The sequence below is a fragment of the Protopterus annectens genome, chromosome 9.part0, assembly GCF_019279795.1.
Source record: "Protopterus annectens isolate FY-2018-M chromosome 9.part0, PAN1.0, whole genome shotgun sequence".
Lineage (NCBI taxonomy): Eukaryota > Metazoa > Chordata > Ceratodontiformes > Protopteridae > Protopterus > Protopterus annectens.
The window spans coordinates 1,003,900,465-1,003,913,477 of record NC_056743.1 but is presented as its reverse complement, the minus strand read 5'-3'; the positions used below and the strand labels follow the sequence as shown (position 1 = coordinate 1,003,913,477).

Below are 13,013 nucleotides of genomic sequence, written 5' to 3'. Positions count from 1 at the left end.
TAAGGACTCTAAAGACAACCATAAGGCATTCTTTAGCTATGTCAGAAACCTAGGATGAAACTCCCAGATATGCTCAGAATTAGTTCAAAATGATGTGAAGATTACTGATCCTACAGACATTGCCAACATACTGGCTGACAGGTTCAGTGCAAACTTCTCCCTAAAGGAGAGATATCTATACCAAATGATTGGAGCCCCCCCAAACATCTCTAACGCCCAGGTGAGAACTGCTCTCTCCAAGGCAAAGAACACAGCATCCATGGGACCTGATGGTGTCCCCGGCTGTGTGCTCCATGAACTCAACGAGGAATTAAACCCACAGTTAGGACAGCTGTTTAATCTTAGTCTCACCTCCGGATACGCACTCCAGGGAGTGGCGCACAGCGACTGTGGTCCCACTCCACAAAGGCGGTGCCTCCACCGACCCTGGAAATTACCGTCCCATTAGCTTGAGAAGCCTTATCCGCAAAGCCATGGAGAGGATCATAATGGATCTCATAAATAAAGACATAGGGAACTTGCAGACTTTGGATCCAACCCAGTTTGGCTTTGTCAAAGGCAGATCATGCCTTTTAAACTTGGTTGACTTTTTCGAAACAGTCACCAAGGCCATTGACGAGGGAAAGGCAGTCCATACAGCCTACCTAGACCTGGCAAAGGCTTTTGATACAATACCTCACTCGGGTATCATTGAAAAACTCATCAACTTAAATGTAAACCCATACATTACAAGATGGGTTGCAAACTGGCTGAGTGACAGAACCCACAGGGTCAGAGTTGCTGGCGCCATGTCAGATTCAAAGCCTGTCACAAGTGGTGTACCACAGGGCTCAGTCCTGGGCCCACTCTTGTTTGGCATCTACTTTTCTGAAGTACAAGCAAACACAGGAGGGTTATGGCTGACAAAGTTTGCAGATGACTGCAAACTGGGCGCCGTAGTTGAAAACACATCCGACACAGATATCCTTCAGAAGGGTCTCACAGAAACGGATAACTGGTGCCAGATGCCATGGCCTAAAGTTAAATGCCAAGAAATGCATAGTCATACGCTTCGGGAAAAATAAGGTTACCCCTAGCTACCATATAGGTGGCAATCCCCTGAACACAGAAGAAGTTATTAGGGACCTGGGAACCCAGGTTGACAGTAGCCTTTCATTCGACACTCATATTGCTAAAGTAGTTAGGAAGACCTTCTACATTGCCCACCTTATCATGAAGGGATTCACATCTAGATCAAGGGAAGTCATAGTCTCCCTATACTCATCACTCATCAGACCAATGATCGAGTACAATGCCCCATTCGGAATGTATCTGACCAGACACTTGCAGCAGCTGGAGAGGCCACAAAAGTTCCTCACCAAAAGGATAAAGGGTCTCAAAATCTGTCTTATGCTGCCCGACTGAAAGAACTCCAGTTATATTCAGTTGCTTACCGCTTGCTCAGAGGTGACCTATGCCTGACATACAAGGCCATGTCTAACCCAGATTTGATGAACATGCATCATCTCAAAAAATCTAGATCCCTCAGAGCCACAAGGGCGGGAGACTTAAACCTCGACACGGTTATTAATAGGACGTGCTGGAGGGATAGATTCATCACCCAAAGACTCCCTATGCTGTGGAACAAAATCCCGGTTTATGTGAGGCAGAGCACCTCGCTGGCCTTGTTCAAGAGGAATCTTGACCAATGGATGGGAGATCGCAGATACACCCCAGGGGTTATCTCAGTGTCACTGCTCGACAGAGGCACAGCAAAATAATGGTCATAGTTTCTCTAAACTAAAGAGGTGGCGTAAGCCACAAAACTATGGGCTAGGCTTATAAATGCCCTCGGGCAGATAGCCTAGTATGAACCTATGAACCTATGAACCTGAACTTCTCCATTTCCAAAAGTCTCTAGACTTACGGGAATCTGGCATTCTCTGATCCTCAACATCAAGTGCGCCCACTTGAGGTTCACAGTCTCACCACAGCAGACATCTGCCTATGGAGGTTCTGGGGCAATACTATCTTCTCGGTACTGGAACCCAGCAGAATGTGTAACTGGCCGCCATCCTCTACCCTCTACTTCAGACATCACACTTAAGGGGACTGATCGACTTTTCACTAGAGGGACCACAACTGAGACACAGAAGACTTATAAGAAGGTAGTCTGTAGCCAGGCTGCCACTCTCCACTGATATTTTGCAGTAAAAAATAATGAGATTAGGGCAGGTGCCTAAGCAGTAGATATCTAAAGATTAAATGTCAGTACATGTCAAAGGGCTGCAGGGATAGCTGAAATAGTAAAAAGCAGCTCTTGCTTCCCTGAAACGTTTGACCAAAATGGACAGAACTTCCTGCGAGGTGGATGGCTACACAATTTCCTGCGAAGAAATACAATACTGGCACCACTATGGACACAGCCAGTGACTGGGCTAGGGGTGGACAAGACTGGCACTGACTCCCTTAGAACTGATAGGGCCTCAAGGCCACAACTCCTGCCTAGAGTATCTGTCAAGTAAGAGTATACTAGGCTTGTCAATTTTATGATGAATGCACTTCTCTCTGGAGGATTTCTTTTGTTTCCTGCAAGCATGTTTATTTGCATCATGGGGATATCAAGACCCACTGAATATTAAAACTAAAAAAAAAATGCAATAACTTTAGCAGCTACTAGCAAAAGGAAAAACAAAAAACAACTGGGGTACTTAATGCTCTCTGAAGGAGGCTGGAAGGAACTAATATGACTCATAGGAATCAAGCAACCACACCCTGTGAAACAAAAAAGGAATGAAGGTTGATTTACACTTCATGGAGAGCACCATGGTAATTTACTCAGAATGAGGAGGAAGAAACCAGTTCCACTGTTAGGCTGGATATCTGCCACCAACTAAATCCCATGTATAAAGGGATTATATTGCAGCACTGATCCTTACTGTGAACATCACGAAGATCCATTATAGTAACAACTGCCATACTTCACAAACCTTACAGTGTGATTACCTACATACCCTTTTTCTGTACTGGCTCCAAAGCTGTAAAATTCTTTTTGTGATAATCAGAACTACCTACTTCAAGTCTCACTGGCAAACTCAGGCAATTTTAGCAGAAGCCTCCTATAAATGTTTAAAATTCATCTGTTTGATTCAGATGTCAAGAAGATATTGCTAAAGAAGGTGACTTATTCGACACACAACACTAAAGTGCTATTAGATGTAAATGTATGCTTGTTTTATGGATTGAATACTGTTCTCTAACTTTTCAAATAATGTTTTATTATTATTTTGCTGGCATTCCACCCAACTCTCTTTTTCACCAGACGGACTGAAAAAGGGGCCTAATGGTCAAGTTCACCCACCTACTAAATCAAAACAAACAGAACAGGAAGACTGCCAGGAAGTCCTGCTTAAAAGCAAGTAAACTCTGTCTTTGAAAGGCAGTTCTGCAAAAGACCCCCTTACTCTGCCAGCTGCATCTTATCAAAGGATTAACAGGACCAATGTTTTTCCTCTTTTTCAGTGTCCTCAATTGTCCCTAAAAGCCTTGCGTCAAGGAGCTGGAATAAAAGATGTTATCAATGAAGTACATGTATAACTGATAGGACCTTCAGTCATGAACTTTCACATAGAAAATGCACAATCTGTTAAGAAGATATTTAAGCTACATTTACACAGCATAAGGGAAATTCCAAAGTCTTGTACATGGCATGGCATTAGCACTAAGGAAATGACAGAGAAATGAACAGCGCAATTACAAAACTGGCAAACTACCTCTAACTTTGTTTTCACTTAAGAAAAAAAACCAGAGAAGAAAATATCACTCAGCTCTTCTGTAAGAGAACAGCAGCTGTAATGAAAAACCCTTTAAGGGGAGGGTTGGAGATGTAAAAGCTCTGAAGTCTTTATGGGAAGAGCACCATACATGGTGGCAAAGTATTCTAAAAACATAAGGACCACTTAGCTTAAACTGCATTGAAGATTTTTTTCCCTCTCCCCTCAGTTGACCATCAGCTATTATCAGGTCCTCTGCTTGACCAAGAGGTCGAGCAGACCTACCTGCCTTTGCACTCTCTTGGCTCAATATGACCCATATCTATAGTCAGTGCTGAGATGGGATGCTGGTGCAATGTCACACAACTGTGAGGCCGTGTGCCCTAAATCCCCTTTCACCCTGCAGCAGCCTTGATACCATCACAACTTCTGCCTACAGGAAGTGCATGTTCAGTTCCCGGCACAAGCAACCTCCCAACTAACCGGTATATGCTTGCACTACAGAGCTCACCTGGCTCTCAGTACTGCTACTGTAGTCAGCCTAGGTAGCCACACCTCTCTCTCATTTGGGCTTGCTGATGTTGGCTGCTCACACCCATCCTCCCCCAGTGCTGATGCTGCTAGCCAAACATGGGTTGTCCGAAGCTCAGTAAGACTGCCCCAAAGATTTTAAGAACACAGGGCCTTGTCATCACCTAGACAATTCTCCAGTCAAGATCAGTGAAGCTGCAAGAAACCAGAAGGTCTAGTCAGGAATGATCAGGTAAGCCTTAACTAAAGATTGTCTGATGTGCTTTCATGATGTTTAGACAATACTTAACAGCTGGGATAGAATATCCTGAATAGTCAGACCTAGCAAACCTTCAGTTCATTTTGCCATTAAGATGCTCACAGTTAAAACCCTGTTGGGGAAGTGAGTAGGAGGTGGACAGTCAAACGGTCAGCTCAGACAAGAACTGCAGTCTGACATGAAAGAAAACAGTTACTAATGGAGTTTGCAAAGGACCTCTTCATCAGAAAGAGCCCGACTCTGAGACTTTCATGGCACAGGCTACCACGAGTGCAAATAATGTCTTCCAGGAACGAAAAATCCACAGGAAAGTGTGTGTATGTTTAAAGTGAGAAAGTGTTAGCATCACAAGGACAAAAATCAATCTCCATGAAAAGAGAGGTGCCCTGAAGACGGAATGAATGAAAAGAAGTCTCCATCCCATAAATTTATGCGCACTGGGTCAAAATCAGTTGTATAACCTTTCTCACAGACTGTGAAAGACTGCAACTATGGCATGCACCAAGATTGGGGTACATTTTGATCAGAAGACCACAACCAATGTAACCTTACAGGACCACCATAGAAAAAAAATTAAACACTTTTTTTTTAAATCTTTTCTTGAATTTCTGTACATTGCTAATCTGTATTTATCACAAAGTAGTAGTCAATACTAATTTTCTTGTGTTTGTCACCCTCAGTGTCCTTCTAGGGCAAACATCCTGATCAGAGCTTGCTTTCTTACATAGCTAAATCTTCCTCATGGTGTACTATGACGACACAGTTGCTGAGATTATAACATCCTTGGCTGGACTGTCGCATCTCAGTTCCATTCACTTAGAATGGAAGAACACAGAAGCCGTGCTAACTTTGAGAGGCCTCTGTACTAGTATCACTTACTGTTATGCAGTGCCTCTTACAAATGTTTTTTTCCTACTGACATCTTACACATTCTATGAAAAAAAACATCCAAAAATATCAGCTCATAGTTCTCAAACTTCCATCTGTAACATATGGAATGCTATCCCCTCAATGTGGAACAAAAGGACAAAATGTGGAACACTTGCTAACAACTTATGAACAACTTCAACTAGGAAGCTCACAGGATGGTTAAAATGTGATGCTTTTAATTACAGAATAGTTAGCTTAATGAAATACAATTCAGTTCTAATTACCATTGATAACAGTGCACTACAGAGAACATGTAGCTTTAGAAGAAAGCAAGCTCTCATCAGGATGTCTGCCCCCAGGACACAAGGGTTACAACCACAAAAAAAGTAGTAGACACTACTACTTTCTGATGAATACAGGTTAGCAATGTGCAGAAATTCAAGCAAAGATAAAGTCCCCCCCCCTCGCAGTGATCCTTTAAAGGAAAATTCCAAAACCCCAGATTTTTCTAATAAAACAAAACCTTGTCACTTCAGTATGCAGTCCTTGCACTGAATATTCTGGCTTGCCTACCGAAATAAATCTGATGACATTAGGGAGGGCAGGCATGCAGTTCTGCCATTGACACTAAGATGGAGATTTGTTACTTGATCTTTAAAAGTTTCAAAGAGAAAGAAAACGTCAAGCTAAGATGGACACTAGGTTCTGTAGAAGGAAGAGAAATCAAATTTGGAAGGGTCTAAATGGGCTATTAGATGAGCAATATACCCCTCCTCTTTCACCTTAAGAACATTAAAAATGAGTATAGTGATATGAAGTGTGTAAATTTAATGACTATGAAATTAAGTAACCCAAGTAGTGTTCAAAGACAATGTTTGAAGAGCTTGCAAGTTCTCCCTCAAGAAAATTTCATGATACACTTCCTGTGTAAATCTAAATGGTTAATGCCCAGATCAGTAAGACTACTACTTGCCTACATGAAAGCATACTATTTGCTGAACAAAGGGACACAAAATGAATGGCTCCACCACCACAGAAGTAGAACAGAAGAACGTATGTGCATCACACGTCTCCAAGAGGTCATGGAAAATACACACTTCTTGAAGGACAGCTTTCATCTTAAAGTCAATGCATCAACACAGGAATGTGGAAAACCAAAGACAAATCAAAGTTTATAAGTGGAAATGGACATATGACCCTATCTAATGGCATCTGATAGCTCTGAATGAAATGGGCTTGGGTCCACAAATGTCACTCTCAGAAACTGTCACACTTCTGCATACCAAAACCATCTACCTAAACCTTTAAAAAAAGAATCCAGACCTGGTCATATAGTCTGTAGTGTTACAGGTTTTGCAGACTTTGAAAAGACCACTACATTACCTTCATGTATATGCAGGATACAGAGACAGCTTGAATAGTTACCAACCAGAGATCCAGAAATGTAAACCCTTCTCCATGGAACATTGCACACCACAGTGATATGAAAGTAGGAGAGAGAAAAAAAACTTCTCAATGGAGAAAGAAAAGTGCATGCGCAGACAAGAATTCCAGGACAAGGTTCAAGGAAATGAATCCTGTCACATACCATGCCCAAAGATTTCTAGTGGTTTACTGAGACCTATAACAGATGGAAGAGTTTCCAAGACTAGTCCTGATGGGACACCAGCATCTGCTCTCACATGGACAGGGCAAGAACGAATTATCTATGAACTAGAAAACATAAACCCCTGACTACTGTAAGGCTTTATCGACTCATCACGGCTCCTCTTTTGGTCAACTTCCAACTGCTACAGATTAAAACATTAAGTATTCTAATGTTTTGAGGCAGGAGGCTAGGGCTTCCTCTATATTTTTTTTGAGGGGGGCAATACTTGCAGACCATATAGCTGGTCATCAGGACTCTGTCCAATTCTTTCTTGGAGGACAAGAGCTGTACAGGGTGCTGCCATCACTGAAGCAACAGGGAATTCTCTTTTGCTTGCTGTAATCTAACGGAGATACTCTACAAAGGAAGGGCGTTAAATGGATGCAGCTTAGGGCTCTTCCTCAACTTCCATGGGTAAAAGCAGACTCTCAGGGAGTCCCGCACTCCAATCACAATCAGACAGGTCCTGTTATGGATTCCAGGTCTTCAGAAGAGATTCATTATTATAAGGCATGCCCAGCTACAAGCCCCTCAACTTCACTCCACAGTGCTGGAAACTTAGGAAGGACAGGCCAGTTACAAGGAGACAGCCACTACCCTGTTTTTTTATTCCTGTGCAGCACCAAATACTCTGCCTTCAAAAGATCCAGATGTGGACTTGTTCAGACCAAAGAATGTTGTCAAGGACCACAGCTTGAAAAACTCTATATTAAGTCTTGAATTTTCCTGAGATGGTATGCACTTCAAGCTGCCATAAATACATGGAACTTCAGAAGAGCTAAATAAGAAAGGAAGTTGCATCCTCTTTATGCCTCTCTCATTCTGTAGTCTTGAACCTTGCTGAATGAATCAATATTTAAGAAACGCTAGTTGTATTCCAAGAATAAAGCTGCTGTTGGCGAAATAAAAGCTGAGGAACAAGTCAGCTAAGAGAACTTAGTGGGGTGTGGGGGATGGCAAGGAAGTCAGAGGGGAGCTTGTATTCACAGGTTCTAGCTAGTGATCTCCACTGGGGAAATACAAAGCATCCCCTCCTGGCTCCTTTTCATACAAACATGAAAATAAGGGACAAGAATGATGGCTATATTTCAGGTTCACTGAACAGTATCTTAAGGGCTTCTTAAAATTAAAGGATAGACTGAAACCTTTGAAAGAACAAGTCCCGATTCAACAGCTTTGGATGTAAACACAACATGGAAGGAACTGTTTATGTGGTTCACTTTTCACATTACAGAAATATTTATTCGAAAGTGGTTTAGACATAGCTAGAATGCTATTGCTCGCACTCTTCCTTGTACACTGCTTCAGATGAACATGTTGACATAAATAAGAAAACATGAAACTCAAGAGGCTTAAAGAAGACTATTTTAGTTGTGAAAAGACCCAATCTGCGCTGTGGGAAAGCAGATGGAAAAAACAGCAGAAGGTATAGTTCACTCCCTCCCTAAACTCCTTTGCTTATAGTGGCAAATGATGAAGGGAAGGTTTGCCTTCAATGAACATAAGAGGAAGAGCTTCTGATGCGCACAGCTAAAAGCAGCCCTGTTTCACCCAACGTTCATTTACTCCACATTTTTGAGCACATACCTGCCAGAGTTTGGATCAGTGGAAGTGGGTGTTGCAGAAGGCAATGGTCGCAAAAGGCAGTCATCTTGATGTACTGTTCCCTGCATCATTACAGGTGTAGGTAACTCCCCACTTCCAGCAGCAGCAGCATTCAACCCTCCAAGGCTGCTTCTTTCCTACATAAAAAAAAAAAATAAACATATCTGTCATAACTTCTACTTTTCCATATCATTTTGATAATTTCTCTTAGTGATAACTAAGTTAGAGCCACCTTAACTAATCTCAAAAAGTTTAAGTTTCTGGCATAGAAATGCGGAGGATGGTAACAGTACTTACCACTTAACACAAAACAAATCTACAGAGGTATATAGATTTGGAAAGTACATGAACCAACTGCACATTTTCTCCACCAGTATCTTTCAAAAGGGGGAAAAACTGAACAGATCTTAAATAAAAGACAAGAAATCCCAATGAACAGTAATTAATATGGAGACTATAAACCAATTAACATGCTAAAAGGAGGAAAGCTAGTTATGTAGACACCAGCTTATATCAAAAAGACAAAGACGAGGAGTAGAAACACTGAAGGGGGAAAAAACAACTTCCAATCTATCAAAAACAAGTCCATCTGTAAATAAAAATGTTTTTGCAGGGGTAAGCCACCTGCTGCTTAAATATATCAAGTGTTGAGATCTCACAACTGAGCAATAAAGGGTAAAATCATCCTCATAAATATCTGCATGCAACTACACATGCAGACACTAATGAAAAAAAAAATGCAAAATCACCCAAAAATTAAACCACAACCTCCCAAACCCCCCCCCCGAAATAAATGAAAATAATATACCAAAGTTAAACTCTGTTCCCCAACAGGAAATTTAAATGATGAGGTGTCTGATCTAAAAACTCAGACTCCTGTTTCATTTGACCAACCTCTAACCTGACCAACTAATGTGGATCAACAGGCACATACCACAGCCGCAGAACCTCTACAAATCAGTCAAATGAGCTTCAACAATGAATTACTTTCATTTTCTAAAGAGTACTTCTTGGCTTCCAATTTTAAAGCAGTATTCATGGGTATGCCTTTTTGGGACAATCATTACAAGAAGGGGGGGGGGTTTATGCCCCTTCCTTTCTATTTTTATTCCAGTCTGCAAAATAAATGGATTAAAGAGAAAAATTAAGGCTGAGACCTAAACAGGTTCACCAGTAAAATGACATCATGGGTAAGCTGGAAGTCAACATGTCTCCTGTGCATTGCTAGATGATCTGGGGTTACAAAATGTGTTTCTGTAAGGGGCCTGTCCTTCAAAAGATGTTTCTTTAGGAGCCTTCCATTAATGAATAAATGCAAATAGCCACCTGCATCACGCTTGAGTGCAAGTACATCCCCTTGCAGTATGTAAGATCAGACCATTCAGGACTGCTACTCAATATTCAGGCTGTAAGGTTTAGTAAATTTAAGAAAGGTGATCACAAAGTCTAAAACAAAACTATCCTGTACAAATTAACTTTTAAAGTAAAAGTCACATCAGCAACAACTCCTTGAAAGACTACAATCTAGCAAGAGTATGAAAGGGCTGGTTAGAAGTCTGCTAACAGTGATATTGCCATTAGATCAAGTCACTATGCTTGCTTCTAGTAAAAACAGCAAGCTACTCTACTGTTAAGAGCTACAAGCTGTCCAGGAAAAGCAATGCTCCATACACCATCCAAGCACAATTTGTTCAGATGGCAGCCTTATGGATTACAAACTAAAAAATAGGCATGCAAAAAGAAAATAAAAAGTGCACATCAGGATCCTATCCATTATCGAAGACATGCACAACTTTTTAAATTGTGCTGGTACAGTTATTGCTGCCACAGAAAACACAACCCTTTCTACTTTCTTCTGCCTAAACTGTTGTGCTAAAAGTTGTTGTACTCTAGAGTGGTTATCAAAATAGATGCGTAACAGCAACCTTTAAACTTGTGTAAATTATTCAAATACCCCTATTCTCCCTTAGCAACCTGCCGTTGATCCTCTTGTGTGAGATTCCTCTTATTCTTTAATACTTTAACCTTTATCAACACCTCTCAAATGTCCAGATATTCACAGAATGACCAGATTTTTGCCTGTCCCTTAAAATCTGTGGCTTTCTGGCAAATCACTGAGGACTGAAGTCACTAAATTAAATACATTTGAGTTGCAGACTTCATATCCTTCAGATAAAACATGCTAACACAAATGCTCTTATTCTATCAACTTTCCAAGTTTATATGAGCAACATTTAAAACTTCTCCCTATTTTTGGGCCTTTGTCCCCACATTTTAGGCTTTGTCCAGATTTCTTGTGCTACGAGTTTGAAAGGTATGCTCAAAATAATTCTTTCTTTCCCACATCTCTCTTTCTCTCATTTCTAGCATGTTCATAAACTCCATTTTATTGCACTCATTAGTTATTCCTTCTGAAGAAAATCTCCATTTTCCCTAATAATATGCACACACACGTGTGTGTGTGTGTGTGTGTGTGTGTGTGTGTGTGTATATATATTTATATATATATATATATATATATATATATATATATATATATATATACACACACATATATATATATATATATATATATATATATATATATATATATATATACATACATACATACATATATGTCTATGTAGCCACTGCTAGAATCACGGAAATGAGAGGATAATAATCACTCTCAACTGAAACCTGATCCCAAGACCTCCAGCATATCATGCTGACATCACTGCTGCTGGACCCAACAAAAGCCTCTGGACAGACAGGTGTTGAATCTTGCCTTAATGGCCTTATCCTTTCGCCTAAGAACGCATCAACATGGCAATTAAAATCAAAATTAACAATTTCCACTACCCATTTTTTAAGTCGAAAGTGACAGCTTTTTTTTTTTAAACACTATTACCCTGCATGTTTAGACTTTATCCTAGTTTTTACTGCTGCATGACATGAAATTGTTACTGGGTGTGTGTCAAAGCTTTCAATTAAATACATACACTTCTGAGATCTGTAATTTCTAAGCCTAGTTACTGCACCTTGGGAGTAATGTAAATTCTGTGAGCTGCTGCTATTGAATTCATCATCTTCCATGCCAAATAATCTCATGTATTACTTTTAGAAACCCACCCTCTTTTTTTTTTCTTTGAGGTCCTCTTAATACACCCTCAACAATGCAAACCAAGTTCTGCTTCCACCCATAAACATTTCATGCCTAAAGCTGATTTCTCCCTAAATTCTCATAAGTGTCATAATAAGAGTTGTATGTAGAATATAAATACATGCCAGCAAAAGCGTACCCTGCCAATAACCCCTCACTACAAAAAATGTACCACTGTCATTTTTCCCATTCATAACTACTAGTGTTCCTCTAACAAACCGTATTACTCCCATTCTCCTTCATCCATGATGTTCTACTGAATGTCCACCATTAAATCCTTTGTCAAATTCACATACTCATTTCAATTCAAATATGTCTTCTACCACAATGGTATATGCACCCTACAATACTTAATATAATTTAAGACACTGTTTTGCTCTAATGTAGCCATTATGACTGGAAGCTATTACTACTGCTTAGCATGCACAACAGGTCTTTAGACTGTTTATTTCCATCTTTTAGCTTATATGCTCATACTTGTTTGGCAGGCTGCTGTCTTACACAGCTGCTTCTTCTCATGTTCATGGGAATATATGCCGCATTTTCCAATACTTTTTGCTTTAATGAAAACACTCAAAAAAAAACTGAACAGATTTTCAGAAACCCCATTCCCATCTAACTTACAAATACACAATCTATGTACATTAACAAAAAATGAAGTTTAGCCCTCCAGATTAAAAAAAAAAAAAAAAAAAAAAAAAACTCTCTTTAAGCTTTGGCTGGTGGCTGTGTTCTCTTCTCCACTAACCTCTACTACTACTCTTCTACATGCTTTGAAGATGGGAGATTAACATCCTCCCTTATACACAGCACCACAGACTGCTACTAGATATCTGCTGTCCTCAAAAATGGGATAATCAGTGTAACTTCCTTGTAGTACTTGGCCTGGAAGGATGTGTTAGAAGTTGCTAAGTATCAAATGCCACTGCAAGGGAATGCATAACCACATCACTGGCTGAAGCTCATTCAGGCCCATTAGACATAATTAGGTTATCTTTGTTTTTCCTTCACATCCTTTTTAAGGGGCAATTTCTACCTAACCCTCTTTATGGAAGGGCTCCTCTTGGTCACCCTTCATAGTAATAGGTCTTCTCCTGAATATATCAAAGACTACTCGAGTACTTATATCACACCTTCCAATTTTCTTCTACATGAACTGTGTTGTGTGGTGGTCTTACTTGTAAAACTATCACCCCCTTTTCCAAA

The 13,013-nt window shown here is 40.3% G+C and overlaps 1 protein-coding gene across 1 annotated transcript in view; it reads right to left on the bottom strand.

The window, feature by feature from the left end:
* KMT2D (lysine methyltransferase 2D) overlaps nt 1-13,013 on the bottom strand; it is a 3,358,270-nt gene that overhangs the window by 815,491 nt on the left and 2,529,766 nt on the right. Inside the window, exon 32 of the mRNA XM_044082193.1 lies at nt 8,648-8,802. Coding sequence (XP_043938128.1) covers nt 8,648-8,802 — 155 coding nt within the window. The remainder of the gene's footprint in view (nt 1-8,647; nt 8,803-13,013) is intronic.